Source organism: Trichechus manatus, unplaced genomic scaffold, assembly GCF_000243295.1.
Source record: "Trichechus manatus latirostris isolate Lorelei unplaced genomic scaffold, TriManLat1.0 scaffold00061, whole genome shotgun sequence".
NCBI lineage: Eukaryota > Metazoa > Chordata > Mammalia > Sirenia > Trichechidae > Trichechus > Trichechus manatus.
In genome coordinates this window covers 13,422,959-13,441,012 of record NW_004443997.1, presented here as the reverse complement: position 1 = coordinate 13,441,012, position 18,054 = coordinate 13,422,959, and the positions used below count along the sequence as shown (strand labels likewise).

At 47.6% G+C, this 18,054-nt stretch overlaps 2 protein-coding genes across 2 annotated transcripts in view; both read left to right on the top strand.

Moving 5' to 3' along the window:
• Positions 1 to 5,309, top strand: part of ACAD10 (acyl-CoA dehydrogenase family member 10) — a 53,590-nt gene extending 48,281 nt beyond the window's left edge. Inside the window, exons 19-21 of the mRNA XM_004379072.2 lie at positions 2,418 to 2,561; positions 3,434 to 3,511; positions 4,053 to 5,309. Of these exons, the coding sequence (XP_004379129.1) occupies positions 2,418 to 2,561; positions 3,434 to 3,511; positions 4,053 to 4,193 (363 nt within the window). The 3' untranslated portion in view covers positions 4,194 to 5,309. The remainder of the gene's footprint in view (positions 1 to 2,417; positions 2,562 to 3,433; positions 3,512 to 4,052) is intronic.
• Positions 5,310 to 14,327: 9,018 nt separating this feature from the next.
• The window catches only part of ALDH2 (aldehyde dehydrogenase 2 family member), a 29,573-nt gene continuing 25,846 nt past the window's right edge, over positions 14,328 to 18,054 (top strand). Inside the window, exon 1 of the mRNA XM_004379070.3 lies at positions 14,328 to 14,515. Within this exon, the coding sequence (XP_004379127.1) occupies positions 14,390 to 14,515 (126 nt within the window). The 5' untranslated portion in view covers positions 14,328 to 14,389. The remainder of the gene's footprint in view (positions 14,516 to 18,054) is intronic.

The following is an 18,054-nucleotide window of genomic DNA, read 5'->3' as shown; positions in this document are numbered from 1 at the left end:
TAGAGGTATACAATGCCAGGTATTCAGGGACTAGAAAGAGAAGGAAGATATAGAGAGATGAGAAACTGAGCAATGAAGAAAGACAAAAAGGGAAAAAGAGGAAACAGAAAACAAAACAACAACAAAAAAAAGAAAAAACAAGAAAGGCCTCCAAAGAAACAGGAAAAAAAAAAAAAAAAACAATGTAAAAAGAAATGCTCTCAGGGATCCCTCTGCATGTCTGTGGATGCTGAAGGGGCGTCTCCGTGTCACGCAGCTCAGCCTGGCCAGAAAGGGCTCCCAACTCAAGAAAAGGAAAAGAAAACAAACAAACAATTCAAAACAAACAAACGAGGAAAAGCCCCGGGATCCCACCAGCGCGGCAGCCCAAACTGGGAAGTAGCTCCACACTTGAATGGAGCTTCACAGGCCCTCAGGAAGAAGCAAAGATGGTGCACGGAGCCAGGTACTTGAGCGAAGGGACGGGGAGGTGGTGAGAGGCAAGTAAGAAGTCAAAAGAAGCCGGAAAAAAAAAAAAAAAGCAACACTAGCAGCCAACAAATGGCACTTAGAGAGCCAGCTAGTGTGGGATGGTGCTTCTGGACAAGAGACTGTGTCCGTGGGAACAGAGGGGGCCGAGTGTGGGTGAAGAAGGGTAAAGAGTGGGAAAGTGTATATCACAAAATGCTGGAGCTCTGCAGCCCCTCAGGAAGAAGCAAAAATGGCACACAGAGCGAGGTACTTGAGCTAAAGGAGGGAGAGGTGGGGAGAGGCAAGGAAGAAATAAAAAGAAGCAGAAAAAAAGCAACACCAGCAGCCCACAGATGGTACTCAAGAGAGCCACCCGTTCGGGTGTGTGGAATCCAAGCTGCCGCTGTTTCCCAGTCAAGAGACTGTGGCCGTGGGAAGCAGAGGAGGCCCAGTCGGGGTGAAGAAGGGTGGGGGGTGGGAAAGCGTATATCACCAATTACCAGTTGTTTTGTCTCCCACTGGAAGCTCTGTGAGGCTGCTTTTTCATACCCCGTTTGCTGGTCTCCGATAGGTGTCCGAGATGGCGGATCCGCGCTGCGTTAGCTGGTAGGGGACCTCTGCATGAATCTCTCCTCGCTCTCCGTTCTCTGTCAGTTTTCTCACTCCATTTGGTGCTTGGCTGAGTTCTTTATCTCTTCATTTGATGTTTTAGGGTTTCAGGATTGTTGTATTCTCTGTTCGGCTTAGTTTTTCAGATCTTTGCTGTGGAGGGATGGCGTGGTGCTTCTGCCTAGAGCGCCATTTTGCCAGAACTCTCCACTATATACTCTTAAATAAAAAAAAAAAAGCAAGCTACAAAGCAATATACAGACTATCACTCCATTTTATAAAAAACCACGTATGTGTGTATATGAGTACAAAAAGTTTAGAGGGATACCCACCAAATAGTAACTATAAGTAACTAGATAGTGGGATTCTGGGTAATTTTCTTTTCTTTTTTTGTCTGAAAATTTATACCTTTTTCTGCCATGAGATATATTGTTGTAACAATCGTTTTAGAAAAATAGAAGAATACCTTATAAGCTGTTCTGTTGCCTTGTGCCTTTCCGGGACTGAAGTCACCGGCACAGATAAAAGGTGCCTGCCAGAGGGCTCTGGTGCCCGGCTTTCCTCCCTGAGGTGCTCTGGGGCTGTGGCTGGTGCAAGGTCGGTCGTAGAGAGTGCCCTCCCCGCTGGCGTCAGTCGCGTGAGGCTCTGAAGCCACTGCTCTGCTTGACAACCTTATGACAGTAGCAGAGTTGCCTTCTACCCTGCCAGCTCAAAAATTCAATGTGTTTTCATATATATACTAAAAAATTTCAGTCTGTTAAGCAGCCTTACTCTGATTCAGCCTCTTCGTATACTCTTGTGCTGTGCAGCAGTGGCTTTGGGTGTAAATGCTGTGCACCGAGAATGCACACGAAACCATAATACGATGTACAGGCTAATGCCTCGTACCAATCAGATGTCCATTTGTTACTGTGTTTGTTAACAACCCTTTATCGCTTAGTATTTGTAAACCCCATTTAACACTGGGAAAAAAAGAAAAAAAAAGTAGCATTGGGCCAGCTGCCTGCTCAGATAGAAAGACCTGTTCCTTGCCTGGGAGCTCGCCTTGCCCCTTCTGCTTGGAGGAGGCTTAGTTGCTGGGGTAAAGGCGTTCCTGGACACAATTTGCACAGTCACCACGGCTCCAAGGTGCAGATGAATGGTGTCTGCATATGCATCTTCTCCCTGGGGATTCCTGTGGCTGGAGAGCTGGCAAATTTGAGGATAAGCTGCAGGCTCCTGTTTCCCGCTTTGCTGTCCTGCCCCCGGCTGGGCCTGCCCTCTCCTGTGTGCTCGTCCACCCACCCTCATGCCCTCAGTGGCAGTGGCACCCTCAGCCCAGCATGTACTCAGCCCTGCCATGTCTCCTGTTTCGACAGGTGAAGTCCCGAGTGGCCTTCGGGAAACCCCTGGTGGAGCAGGGCACGCTCCTGGCAGACATTGCTCAGTCACGAGTGGAGATCGAGCAGACCCGGCTGCTGGTGCTCAAAGCTGCCCACCTCATGGACATGGCTGGTAATAAGGTAGGAGGCTGTGAGGGTCTTACAGATGACAGAGGGCCTGAAGGAGGGAATTGATACTGGGAATCTACAGACACTGACCTTGACCAAGTGAACTTCTGGGTCCAAGTCAGTGGTCCTGACAGGGGCACATGGCCCCCTGGCCTCAGCCCCAGCTGGGCCTGGGCTTCCAGGCCATGTTGGAACCAGTGATGGCAAACTAAGAACAAGCAAGGGAGAAGGGACCCTCCAGTGTCCTCAATCCAGTTACAGAATCAGCCAAAATAGAAGCTTATTTTCAAGTTTGCTGTTTTTCATTACACAGCAGTTTCTAAGTCCTCTAAAGGGCCAGCTCTATGCCCAAAGTGGCCTCTGCCTGGTCCAGCCTCTGCTGGGTGGCCTCCACCTCCAGGCTGAGAAGCCTCAATAAAGCAGGGACAATCCAGGTCACCTTCTCGGCTCCTTGGCTCTCTGGTACCAGGTGTGGTGGAGGCTCTGGGAGCACCTTGCTACAATGCCCTGACCCAGCACAGGTCCTCAGAGCTTGCTTTTGTGGAGCCCCTGGCTGGCTTTGGCACTCTATTGGTTGGAGATGGAGCTGCCGGTGTCCCTGAAGGAAGCATAGGCCACTCCCCACTCTGCATTCTCTGTGACACAGCGATGTCCCCTGTGCCCTGGGAAGAACATCAGTGTTCCTGAGTCTGCCCGTTACCGAGCACTTTAATCACCCTTGTGGTCACCAATACTGCGCCCCACACCCTTAGCTGCAGGCAGGGCTTACAGTCTAGTGGACCTGCCATTTCTGTTGAGCTATTCTTTGTACTTCCCTCTGTCTAGTGGCAAGGGTTCTGCCCTTGGGCACGCCCTCGTGACCCATCCTCTCTTCTTCCTTGCAGGCTGCAGCATTGGACATTGCCATGATTAAAATGGTAGCCCCGTCCATGGCCTGCCGAGTGACTGAGCGTGCAATTCAGGTGAACATGCCTGCAGACACTGGTGTGTCTGAACCATTTACAGCAGTGCTCCCCAAGCTCCTGTCGGCTTTAGCTGCTGCCCTTTATTGCAGATGTACCGTGCGTGCCTTATTTCCTGTTCCTCCTCCTAACAAGCCCGGGAGGTGGGCCCCACTACTATCCCCATTTTGAATATGAGGCAACGGAGGCACAGAAAGGTCACGTGACTTGTCTAAGTGGCCACACCTGGAATGATAAGTCCGTAGGCCTTTACACCACCAGTCCAGCCTGTGAACCATGCAGGGCTGCCCCTTCCCTTATCTTATACCTGGCCCCAACGTAGAGATTTCCCAGTGGGAGGTCACCCTGCAGAGTGGACTCAGTGAGTATGGCATCCACAGAACAGCAAGTGTAGCCCCACCTTAAGTCTCCTAGAACGTTTGTTCCACCCCAGTGTTGTTGGGGGCATCCCCAGGAAGACACCGTGAACTAGCAGGCAGGCTGTAGTCTGGGGCCTCGGAGACGAGAGTTCACCCAGGGCTTCCTCCCCCATGTCTGCCAGGCCTTTGGAGCAGCGGGGCTGAGCAGCGACTATCCTCTGGCTCATTTCTTCACCTTGGCCCGAGCACTGCGCTTTGCTGACGGCCCTGACGAGGTGCACCGGGCGGCAGTGGCCAAGATGGAGTTGAAGCCCCATGCTTAGGCCTTCGGGATCCCCGCTGGGTCAGCCCCGCCCACAGCTTAGATAACCTGTGTGATTCCGGCTCCTGCCCAGCAGCTCATTTCTCAGTCACTGTGCACTCACCCTCTTGGGTCCCCACAAAAGACACTGCTGTGAAAGTCCTGAGTTTGCTATTTCAGGCCCAGAGGAAGATTAGCCGGGAGCTGGTGGGGTTGGTACAGAGCATGGGAGGGAAGCTGGTCTTCAGGCTTGGTGCCGGGTGCTCTGGCCGTGGTGTGTGAGGCTGTGGGAACCAGGGCAGATACTGGGGGCTCTGCTGAGGCCGTGTGCTCATGTTTGCTCTAGAAACGGCAGCCTCCTGCCCAGAGGTCCTCCCAAAAGACCCAGGGCCGGAGCGCTGCTGGGAAATGGGATGAAACCCAAATCATCATGGTCTTCGTTTGAATGCCCCCCCCACAGAACACTAGTTAACATGTGATTTTGGAAAGGGGCTTTGGGGACACAAAAGAATAAAAAGAAATGAAACTTTGTAAACTTTGTCACACAAAAGGAATTGAGAATAAAGCCTTGCTTTTCAGCCCCTCTGTCTTAGCATGTGCATTGCCTCCTTGCCCCCTTGTGCTTCTAGTCAGTGGGGTCCTCCCAGGGCACCACCCTCACGGGGAGGGCACAGATACCACCTCGCCCCTGCTTAGTTCAGTACGCTTGTGCTCACGGCAAACATCCTTAAGGGAGCTGTGGCTTTCTGGCATGCCTGGGCCCCTGCACCTTCCCAACGCCTCTGTCCGCTCTGGGTTCAGAGGGTATTCTGAGGGGAGAGGAGATGGCAGACAGTATGCCACTGACATTTAGAGAGTGGTATTCTCCCCTCTGAGGAAAGCAGAAGTGCTCACTGAACGAGGTCTGAGTTCTCTCCAGTGACCAGCTTCTGAGAAGTGGGTGCCTGCAGGCCCAGCAGCATGAAGAAAAGCTGTGGACCGTTAGGACTCAGCCCACTAACCTCATTGTTTGTGGTGTGTGGCCAGCCCTTCCCGTTTTAGTCAGGTGGATGGGTAGAGACGTCCCCCTTGTCTCCTCCACCATGGACTTGACCTCCTCATGGTAGCCCCTTTACCTGGGGGAATGCCTACCTGCTGTAGCCACAGCCATGCATCTTCAGGCATTGGGAGGCTGGTGAGAGGCATCCCAGATATTCTTGCCCCAAGCAGTCAAGGGAGGCGGGCCCTTCTCAGACCACAGTTGAGAAACTGCTTAAGAAAGATTAAATTAAGAAAGTTAAATTCAAGCCAAAAACTAATTGCAACTACAACATCAGCCACAGTGGCTTCCTGAGTTCTTGTTTTTGGGCCTCAGGAGGAAGGAGGGGTTTCATAAAGAGGAAGGGCCTTGGTGAGCAGCCTGACATATCACGTGGCCCTAGGAATTTCTCCCCGGCCTCTGAGGTTAACCTCACTTGTTAACCAGTGCAGCTGCAGAGATGAAAATAGAAGCCAAGCTGGGGGGGTGAACCCCCATCTCCCTTCATTACTCTGCTTTAAAGGCTGGAGGCATTTGGGGAGACAGCACTGGCCTCAAGAATGGAAGCCGTAGATGAGGCCTCCGGCAACTCCTCGTTCTGGGACTCCACTTTTGTTAAATAAACTCTCCACTGTTGCCTGAGCCCCAACTCTGGGCCAGACACTGGTCTAGGGAATGCACCGGTCAACAAAACAGGTAGAGGTACTGATGGCACAGAGGGGACACTGGTAAGTGCCACGAGGACCAGAATGGGTGATGTGGGAGATGCTCTGGTGCAGACTGGGTTTGAGGGCTTAGGGCAGTACTCTTTCTAGACAAGGCATTTGAGCCAAGGCCCTGGGGCACAGCCCAGTGTGTCTGGGGTAAGGGAGCCAGGAGAGAGAGGCAGGACTAAGGCTGGGAAGGTGAATCCGGTGCCAGATTACCTTGGGCCCCATTGGCCTCGGTAGGGGGTTTGGTGTTGATTCTAAATGTGACAAAGTGGTGAGTTTATGTTGACCTGATGTGTTGTTGTTGTTGTTAGGTGCCATCAAGTCAGTCCCGACACGTATAACAGAATGAAAGGATGCTCGGTCCTGCGCCATCCTCACAATCCTTGCTATGTTTGATCCCATTGTTGCAGTCATTGTGTCAATCCATCTCGTTAAGGGTCTCCCTGTTTTTCACTGACCCTCTACTTTACGAAACATGATGTCCATCTCCAGGGATTGTTCTCTCCTGCTAACAGGCCCAAAATACGTGAGCACCTGCACCAGGGGCCTGAAGACTGGCAGTGCCCCTACTCCCTCCAGCCACCCATGCTGGGGGCCTGAGGGCCAGCGGTGCCTCCCACTCCCTCTAGCTACCTGGGCTGGGGCCTGAGGACTGGCAGTGACTTCTACTCCTTCCAGTCACTCACACCAGGGACCTGAGGACCAGCGGTGCCTCCTATTCCCTACAGCAACCTATGCTGGGGGCTCGGGGACTGGCTACACAACCTCCCCCCGCAACATGCTCTAGTGGACAGGGGCATGCCCTCCAACCAGGCATCCATGGCCAGGCAACATCTCACTGGCTTCGCGCCCCCCGCATCACTCCCCGCCCCCCATGCAACGAGAGGTTTGTGCCCACATTCTGAACACCCCCATGCAGACCTGCCTGCCGAAGACTCTCTGTGAGAGTTTACACACCACCCACATGGTGACCGCTGGGCACCCTTGCCCTGACCACCTGGCAATTGGCAGAGTGCACGCACAACACTCAATCCAGCAACCAGGGAGAATGCCCCCTGCACCCATGGCCAGGTGACTGGCTGCACAGATACATCACCTCACCAGAAATGCCAGCTACATACTCAGCAGCCCCAAAAGGCCTGCAAACAGAGACCCATGCTCACAAACCCACGTGTTGCTCCACCCACCTGGAGACAGGAGATGAAGGTTTCAATGTGGCCAGATTAGCAACCAGAGTAGGACACATGCCCAGACTACTTGGATATATCAAAACAAAATAAAAATTCAGGACACAGCAAACATACAATAAATATAATAACTTCTTGATGCCTCAGAGAGACAATACCAAATCACATAAAGAAGCAGCAGAAGATGGTTCCAGCAAGTGATCAAAATAAAGAACCAGAAAACCTTCTGAAGGAAGAAATGGCAATGGAACTACCTGATAAAGAATTCAAAAGACTAATACACAGAGCTGTTCAAGAGATCAAGGAAAACACAGACAAAACCAAGGAAAACACAGACAAACCAAGGAAAACATAGACAAAATCAACGAAAACACAGACAAAGCAATAGAAGAATTCCAGAAAACAATACAAGAACAAAACAACAAAATAAATAGACAATTTGAAACCATAAAAAAACAGTAACTAGAAATCCAAAAGATTAACAATAAAATCTCAGAAATAGGCAACTCAATAGAAGAGTGTAGGAGCAGAATTGAAACAATGGAAGACAGAATAAGCAAATTTGTTTGACACCAATTTGTTTGAGGAAAAATTAGAAAAAAGAATGAAGAAAGACTAAGAATTATGTGGGATACTATCAAGAAGAAAAATTTACACATGATCAGAGTTCCAGAACAGGGGGAGGCAGTGGAAAACACAGAATTGTCCAAGATTTGCTGGCAGAAAACTTCTGTAATATCATGAAAGATGAGAAGATATCCATCCAAGAAGCTCAATGAACTCCATACAGGATAGACCCCAAAAGAAAGTCACTAAGACATATCATAATCAAAGTTGCCAAAGCCAAAGCCAAAGAAAAATGAAAAGTCAGCTACAAAGAGCAACCAATAAGACTAAGTTCTGATTACTTGGCAGAAACCATGCAAGCAAGAAGGCAATGGAATAGAATATATATAAAACCTTGAAAGAAACAATTTACCAACCAAGAATTATATATCCAGCAAAACTGTTTCTCAGATATGATGGCAAAATTAAGACATTTCCAGATAAACAGAAATTAAGGGAATTTGTGAAAACCAGACCAAACTGACAAGAAATATTAAAAGGAGTCTTTCAGATAGAGAACCAACAACATCAGGCAACAACCTGGGATTAGGACACAGGACAGCATCAGCCAGATACCAACCTAGATAAAGAACTCTCAAAAATAAAACAAAGCTAAAAGACTGAAAACAGGGAACCATAGACATCAATCTGTAAATGATGACAACATCAAAACAAAAAAGAGGGAATAAATGGTGTAGTTATAGAACTTTCATATGGAAAGGGAGTCAAGGTGATACCAAGAAATAAAAGACTGGTTTAAACTTAGGAAAACAAAATTAAATTTCAAGGTAACCACAAGGGAAGTTAATGAACCTATTCATCAAGATAAAAAAGAAGAAAAACATAAAGATCAGTAAACACAAAAACAACAACAGTGAAAGAAATGAAAAGAAAAACCACAAACAAAAAGAACTCAGCACAGAAAATTAAGCAGAACAAAGAAACTGTCAACACCACCAAAAAAAGTACAACAAAATGACAGCAGTAAATTGATACCTACTGATAATCACACTGAACGTAAATGGCTTAAATGTACCAGTAAAGAGACAGAGGGGGCAGAATGAATTTAAAAAATGACCCATCAGTATGCTGTCTATAAGAGACACACCTTACACACAAAGACATAAATAAACTAAAACTCAAAGGTTGGAAAAAAATATATCAAGCAAACAATAACCAAAAAAGAACAAGAGTAGCAAAATTAATCTCTAATAAAATAGACTTTAAGGCAAAATCCACCATAAAAAATAAGGAAGGACATTATATAATGATTAAAGGGTCAATCCAACAGGAGAACATAACCATAATAAATATATATGCACCCAATGACAGAGCTCCAAAATACATAAAACAAACTCTAACAGCACTGAAAGAGAAATAGACAGTTCCACAATAATAGTAGGAGATTTCAACACACCAGTTTCAGTGAAGGACAGAACATCTAGGAAGAAACTCAGCAAAGATACAGAAGATCTAATGGCCATAATCAACCAACTCGACCTCATAGACATATACAGAACACTCCACCCAACAGCAGCAAAGTATACATTCTTTTCCAATGCACATGGAACGTTCCCCAGAATAGGCCACATTTTAGGCCACAAAGCAATCCTTAACAAAATCCCAAACATTGAAATAATACAAAGCATTGTCTCTGAACACAACACTATAAAAGTAGAAGTCAACAACAGGAATAGCAAGAAAAAAAAATCAAATACATGGAAATTGAATAATACCTTACTTAAAAACCACTGGGTAATAGAAGAAATCAAAGATGGAATAAAAAATTCCTGGAATCAAATGAGAATGAAAACACTTCTTACCAAAACCTTTGGGACACAGAAAAAGCAGTGCTCAGAGGTCAATTTATAGCAATAAACATGTACTTCAACAAAGAAGGGCGAAAATCAAAACATTAACCCCACAACTGGAACAAATAGAAAGAGAACAGCAAAAGGAGCCCACAGTCGCCACAAGAAAGGAAATAATAAAGATTAGAGCAGAAATAAATGAAATAGAGAACAGAAAAACAATAGAAAGAATCAACAAGACTAGAAGTTTGTTCTTTGAAAAGATCAACAGAATCGACAAACCACTGGCCAAACTGACAAAAGAAAAGCAGGAGAGGAAGCAAATAACCCTAAGAAAAAATGAGATGGGTGACATTACAACAGAACCAACTGAAATAAAAAGGATCATAACAGAATGCCATGAAAAACTGTACTCCAACAAATCTGAAAACCTAGAAGAAATGGACAAATTTCTAGAAACACACTACCGACCTAACTGTCACAAACTGAGGTAGAAAAACTGAATAGACCCATGACAAAAGAAGATTGAAGAGGTAATAAAACTTCCAACAACAACAAAAAAAAACCTTAGCCTGGGTGACTTCACTGGAGAATTCTATCAAATATATTCAAAGAAGAGTTCACACTAATACTACTCAAACTATTTCAGAGTATAGAAGAGAAAGGAATACTCCCGTATTCATTCTGTGCAGCCAGCATAACCCTGACACCAAAGCCAGGCAAAGACACCACAAAAAAAGAAAATTACAGACACATATCCCTCATGAATACAGATGTAAAAATTCTCAGCAAAATTCCAGCCAATAGAATTCAACAACATATCAAAAAAATAATACATCACGACCAAGTGGGATTTGTACCAGCTATGGAAGGATGATTCGATATTAGAAAATCAATCAACATAATCCACCACAGAAATAAATGTAGGTAGCATCATTTAAAAAAAAAAAATCCACCTGCACAACTTTTTTAAAAAGGAGCTTAAAAAGATATGGGCAAAAGATCCAGAGAACTGAAATAAAAGGTGATCTAACTTGGTCCTAATCTCTTTGCTTTCACCTTCAGCAAACGATTGGCATTTCTGGTTGACCAGATGTGGTGACTAATGTGATGTCTGTTGAATGGAAATAAATATGTGGGTATGGGTGCCCGCTTGGGCGTGATGCACTTGGTTTGGTAATGATTGTGCCTGACCAGTTTTATCTGTAGAAGTCTTAACCTCTTGCCACCATTCCTACATGCCTGGGCGGGTCTTCTTATTAGCTTGTCCTGGGAAGGGGAACAAAAGGGGATCATAACAGACTAATGTGTTTTTTTCCTCCCGCAGCAGTATCACAAAGTGATTGCACACGTGCTGTTGCTCCACTCTTGGCAAGATTCAGGGCTGGATACCATGGGATCAAGCCCACTCCAGAGAGCCCATGGCTATCAAAGCCCCACCGTCAAGGTTCCCTGGAGGACCCCATCTCTGGAGGGGTCTTTCATCCTTTCTAGCACCTTCCCCCCGCCCTTCTCCCTGCAGTGACACGTGGTTTTGTTATCTACAAGCTGCCTGCATGCCCTCAAGCCCTGATTTCAGATGTTGTTAGATTATTTCAGGATAATCATTCAGTGGCTGAAAGAAGGAGATGGAATTCCAGGCAACTTGCCCGGTGGGGCCCCTTTAAGAGGGCCCTTCCAGACTGCATCTGGGTGTGACCTGAAAGAGTAGGCTCCAGAGTACTCACCAAACAGCCCCACCTGCAGTCCCCAGTGGGTGCCTAGGGATGGTCTCTTCTGTCAACACTGGGCTTCTGAGTTCCCCAGGGGTGCCTCGGGAATGCCAGGGCCGTGTCGGTGCTTGCCTCTCTGCAGTCACTGAGCAAGACTTAGGGCGGGCCCCAGCTAGAGCACTGACTGGGCTTTCTTTCTAGTCTTGTCTTAGTCTAGAAGCTCCACTGAAACCTGTTCACCACGGGTGACCCTGCTGCTATTTGAAATACCAGTGGTATAGCTTCCAGCATCAAAGCAACACACAAGCCACCACAGAATGACAAACAGAGATAGTGGAATAGCTAGTAGGCATTTAAAACATACCAGTGCCAAGAACTATACATACATTATTTTGAATCCTTGCAATTGGCAGATACTTTTCTTCTTCCCATTTTAGAGATGAGGAGACTGATGTACAAGGAGCTTACATAACTTGCCTAAGATCCCACACTAGTCAGTGAATTCAAACGTAAATTCAGAAGACTCTGGGGCTCTTTCTACTCTGAGCCATGGCACTTTTAGGCTTTCTAAGGGGCTTCCGAGGAGCCCTGGAGGCACAGTGGTTAAGCTCTCAGTTGCTAACTGAAAGGGTCAGCAGTTCAGTAGTTCAAACGCACCAGCTGCTCCACGGAAGAAAGATGTGGCAGTCTGCTTCTGTAAAGATTACAGCCTTGACAACCCTATGGGGCAGTTCTACTCTGTCACAAAGGGACCCTATGAATTGGAATTGAAGACAATGGGTTTGTTTTTATTTTTTTATTTTTTAAGGGGCTTCCTGAGAGGTAGGTTGGCTGCCTCAGCTGGAAAAGGTGGAGAAGGAAAAAGAAGCCCCATGTAGCCGAGGAGAGCATATCCTGCCCTGAAGAATTTCTGATGATGATTCTATTTCAAAAGCCAGTTAATCTTAGAAGTAACTGCTAACCGCCTGGTAAGGGTCACGCCCGTGTGGGTGTGTTAGCGTGTGGGCTTGGCTGCGTGTGTGGGGCGTGTTAAGCCAGCTGTGTGTTGAAGTTTCTGTGTGTGTGCAAACAAGGAGGGCAGCTGAGCACAGGGCTGGACCACTATTACCTTCTGTTAAGGAGAGTGTCTTCCTGTTTAAAAGTTGCTTTGAGTTCCCCACCTACCATCCATTATTTGCAAAAAAAAAAAAAGCTGAAGTTAGAGTTGGTGTTCGAGAACGGGACTAAACAACCAAACCTCATCTGGCATCTCACCACTCAGCGACCCTGCAGGACACCTCGGTTACCACTTTTTCAGCAAGCAGGTGGAACTGGATTTTTTTTTTTTTTTCCAACCTGAAAACACACAAGTGGACCCTAGCAATGTGATGTTTTGGAGTATTTGAAAGTGAAGAACTTGTATGTCTCCTAAAAGGGAGTGAAGTGACTATTTCTTGCTCAACACAGGGTGCTCCTCCCAAGTATCTCAGTGCTGTGAGAGGACGGCATTTATTCATGTGAAAACGTTCACATGCCTCCCTGATGCAGCACACTCAGAAGTGATTTTTTTGCTTGCTTATTCTCTCCCCTTGCCTCACTCCCCTACCATCTAAGGATACATTGCTTTTGCCAGCTCTGTTGCTGGCAAGGAGCCCAGAGTTGGGGCAGTGGCCTCGGCTTACCGGACACTCACTGCCTAGATGTACCCCTTTCCTCCCTCCTCTGATGTCAAAACAGGTGCATCTTGGCCACAGTGTGGCTCCTCCCTCAGGCTCCTGCTCCTTCTCCTTGGGCTTTTGCTGAGATTCATCTGGTTGAAATGCATACATTTGGCCCTATGGCCATCTCCCTTCCTAGCCAGTGCCCTCGACTCTTCCCTGCATCCCCAGTGCCCAGATCGTCCAGATCTGGGGTGTCTGTGGAATAAAACCATTTCCCAAATCCTTACTTCTGCCTCTGTTCTCCTGTAGTCTTGTTCTCCAGAGAACGAGGAACGAGTCAGAATTTAAGAAGGCAAATGAAGCAAGTCGTCTGTCTCAGACTCCTCACCACTGCCTCTAACCCCCTGCCCAGAGCTCTCCCTGGCCTCCTATGAGGTTCTATTCTTTCCACCTCTGCAACACAGGCCAGCCTGGTCCCATCTCACGGCCTGTGCACTTGCTGGTCCCTGCCCATGGAATGTTTTTCCTTACATTTTTTTTAAAAAACAATATCTTGTTATATTTTCAGGGGAAGTGTACACAGCAGAATAAGTTCCCATTCAACAATTTTTACACAGATTGTTCAGTGACACTGGTTATTCTTCACCTTGTGTCAACATCGTCCTTACATCCCGACCAGCTCCTTCTCGTCATCCAGGTCTCACACGTCACTTCCTGATCAGGTGTCGGCGAAGAGTATTAAAAATACCACGAACTGCCAGAAGAATGAACAAGTCTGTCTTGAAAGTACAGCCAGAGTGCTCTTTAGAGGTGAGGATGGCAAGACTTCGTCTTACGTTTTTTAGGCATGTTATCAGGAGGGAACAGTTGCTGGAAAAGGACATCATGCTTGGTAGAGGGTCAGCGAAAAGAGGAAGACCCTCAACGACATAGACTGACACAGTGGCTGCAACAATGGGCTCAAACATAGCAAGGAGTGTGAGGATGACGCAGGACCAGTGTTCCGTTATGTTGTACATGAGGTCACTAGGAGTCGGAACCCACCAACAACAACAGCCCCTTGCTCCAGCCATCTCATCGCCGTCTTCATTTCCTCCATATTTATCACGAACTGAAAGGATCCCGAGTTTGGGTTGTAGTGGTCTCTTCCACTAGAGTGTAAGCCCCGGAAGTCAGTGCCAGGGTCGCTCTTGTTTAAGTCTGTACCCCTGGCACATATTAGGGTTTCAACCAATGCCTGCTGAGTTTATGTAAGAGGTCGGGTCATTCCACCTACCGGGTTCTCCATGTTGGGGTCAGTGGCAGGGCGCGGAGTGCGAATCGAGGGAGCAGGCCGGCACTCAATGTGTACCCCAACCCCACCCGTTACCCCGCTCCCATTGGCCGGCGGGCCGCTGGGCGGGTGGGGGATGGCAGACCCGCCCCGCGCCTGCCCATTGGCGGCCGGCAGGGGGAGTGGAGATGTCACGGGCCTAAAGGGCCCTAACCAGCAGCGACTGCATGTGCGCTGGCTTTCCGCTACGGCTGCACCATGTTACGGTCGGCCGCCCGGGCTGCTGCCAGCCTCGGACCCCGCCTGGGCCGCCGCCTCTTATCTGCCGCCGCCACCCACGCCGTGCCGGCGCCCAACCCGCAGCCCGAGGTCCTTTACAACAAGGTGAGCCGACCGCTCCCCGGCCCAGCTTGGCCATCCTTTGTTCTTCAGCCCGAGACTCTGCAGGCTGCTTGGTGGACGGGACCCCGGGACGTACCCGGAGATTTTGCCAGGCCCCTCACCCACTTTGGGCCTCAGTTTACCTACATGGGGCCTCGAGGGGTTTGCTGTGCGTGATCTTTACGCACACCCTCCCTTCCTGCGAGTATCTCGGCCCCTTTACAGCCCACGTTCCATTACCCAGCTGTGACTTGGGCCGCATACCCGTCTTTATCAAACCGCGGTCGTTGCCCAGCGCCAGGTCTCCGTGTTCCGTCCTCCCCCCGACCGTCCTCGGCCTTCGGGCTCCTTAGTCGCGCTGTGTCTGCGCAGGGTCTTCACCATCACCCACACAGACGTGCCCGTCTTTGTCCCTCTTTACAGGAACTTTTAGGTCTTCTCCTTAGTCATCTCTTTTATCCTTTGACTCAAGACCTCGTTCAGCCAAGTTCAAAGGGAAAGGCGAGCTCAGGAGGGAAGGAGGGGTAGTTTTCAGCTAAGGTATGCGGTTTACTAGGCGAGACCAAGGTCACTTTGCGCTGGCGGAGGCTTTCCCTGCAGGGATTGGCAAGGGTTGGGAGTCTTGGCCTTCAGAGCAACATCCCTAAACGGTGTTCGTGTGGCTTCCAACAAGCTGGTTTCTCTTTGACCAAACTAAGGAGGCACTTTCCGGGATAAAAATCCATCCGCAGGGGCAGATTTCTTGCCCATCCTGGACTTTGGAATATTTTCTCTTTCGATCTTTGAGTTTGGGTGAAGTGCTGGAAGTTGCGGAGAGGAAACTAGTTATGAAAGTTATTTTTGTGGAAGAAGTGCAAGTCGCACTTTTGAGCTTCAGTTTCTTCATCTGTAAAGGCGAGGGGGGGCAGGTAACATCCCCATCTACCTCAGAGGGAAAAGACCTGGCGATCTGCTCCCAATCTAGGAAACCCTATGGGGCAGTTCTGCTCCGTCACATGGGGTCACATGAGTCGGAATCAACTCAAGACAAACCACCACAACAGAGCTGGCCCCTAGCTGGCTGCCTCCAACAGAGCTTGACTGCAAATCTGCATGTAGGTGATGGGGTTAAGCCACATCCGTGAGATGTCATTTACGGAGGGATAAAATCGAAAGATAAAATGTCCTTTGCGTAACACAAGCCAAAAATACAGTGGCTGTTGCTCTCTTGCTATATGCTGCTTAACCAAGGAATTCATGCGTGGAGGACCTGAACATCGAAAAAAACAAGCAGAAACATCCTCAAGGGAAAGGCGGCTGTAATTAAGATCTGATTCTCTGTGCTCACGTGGAGGTGACCACACGGAGTGCACACGAGCCCTGTAGATAACGACTCCGGTTCTCCGGATTTAATTCAGGAATGTAAGCTGGGGGAGCAGGTGAATTCTCCCTGCAGTGCTTTTCTTTACCAGAGTTTTCAAAATCAGGTAAGTAACACGTGTTCACCTTATAAAACTGCAGAGAGTCCCACTGTTAAGCTGGTCAGTACCCCACTGCACTCCCTCCAAGAGCCCTGTTAACAGGTGGCTGTGGGTCTTGCCGGCATTTCTTTGCATTTATAAGTTTGCACAAGTGTGTGTGCATGTATGTGTGAGTGTGTGTGTGAGTGAGAACACGCACCTGATTTTTCTCATTTTGTACATCTCCTAAAAGGAAGTGAAGTGACTATGACTCAATGCAGGGTGCTTGTCATTTACATAAATGAGATCCCACCACTTACTGCTCTGAAGCTGTTTCAAAACAATATATCTGGATTATGTTTCTAAATGAGTACAATTCAGAGGTTATTCTTTTCAAGGAGTGCAAAGCAGTCCACCCTATGGAAGCACCGAGCTGGAACCGGCCCCTCTTAAAGGCTCTTGGGTTGTTTCCAGTGTTCAGCTGTTGCAAATCATCTTGAAAATCTCTTACCAGAGGAGCTGGGTTCAAACTAGAGCATGTGCCCAGGCATTTGTCTGAGTCAGAAGCACCCTGCTTTTTTCAGGGGTGGTGGTTGTTGGTTCCTTGAAGTGTTGTGAGGACAGCTTCCCTAAGGGGCTAGGCTTTGAAGTTGCTTCTGCTAGCTCTGGGTTTTCTCACCCAAGGGCATTGGGGGCAGGGGGTGGGTTTATGGGCTCTTAAGGGAATGTTGTACAAGCTTGTTGAGTTTTGCCTGGATAGGGGTGAGAGGCAATAGATCTGGTAGGTTGTCTTTTCACCTTTATTTCCCAACCCCAAAAAGATTGAATGGGGTGGTCTGGCCCACCTTCCTGGGATCCAGTGCCTCTGCTTGTCCTGGGTGGAGTCATGGGGTGGGGGAAACTTTTTGGTTCGATTAGGAAGATCTTAGGACAAGTTCTTCTTCCCCTACTCACAAACAGGGACCTAAAGGGGGAGCTGAAGGTGGTCAGGCTTCTTGAAGCACCATGTTTCTCATCCTTGTTGATTTCAGGGATCCACCTCTGTGGACAAAACTCATTTTTTCCTCATTCTTTCTTTCCTTTTGTTTTCTTCCCTGATTGGCAGAGTAATTAAAATCTGGAAAGAAAACTCAAAGGAGAACGCAGGGGACTATGGTTTCACCAAAGTAACCCGTCTGTATCGGGAATGGCTAGTAATTCAATCTTCAGCATCACCAATTCATATTTGTTGATAATAACAACAACGACAAGAATATTGCTAGACACCATTTCGTTTTTTGGACTCAGACTGCTACTCACTAGCTGATGAGACTTTGGGCAGGTTCATTCGTTCAAGAGACAGGTACTGAGCACTCCCAGTGACAACAAACATAACAGACAAGAATCCCTGCCCATGGGAAGCTGGCCTTCTGGAAGGTGGAGACAAAGAAATAAATGAAATATATAGTATGGCGATCTGCTCCATAAAGATTACAGCCTAGAAAACCCTGTGGGGCGGTTCTATTCTGTCACATGGGCTCTTGGGCACCTAACAACAACATGGTATGATGCAAGGTGATTAGTGCTATGGAGAAGAATAAAGCGGGGGGGGGGGTGTACAGGGGTGGAGGGTGGCATGATTACTTTAACTCTGTACCTCAGCTGCCACATCTGTAAAATGGGGTTAAAATCCCATCTACATTATAGAGTTGCTGTGAGGATGAAACAGGATCATCCTTATACAGCACTTAGCAGATGCTTAATTCATGGTTACTGGTGCCTGCATATTTATTTCATGCCTAAATAAGAGCTAGGATTACAGTGATGGTGCTGAGCTTACGATATAACTGTGATACTAAAAATAGTTACCATCCAGAAGCTTAGGGGGCAGTGAGTTTATGTTAATGGGGGAGGAACAATTCAGAAAAGGAGAGTGAGAATGGTTGTACAACTTGAAGAGTGTAATCAATGTCACTCGATTGTTTTTGTAGAAATTGTTGAATTGGTGTATGTTTTGCTATGTATATTTTTAAGAACAACAATAAAAAAGAATTATTTTAAAAAAAGAAAAAAAAAAAAGTTACCATCAAGTCGATTCTGACTCATGGTGACCCCGTGTATGTC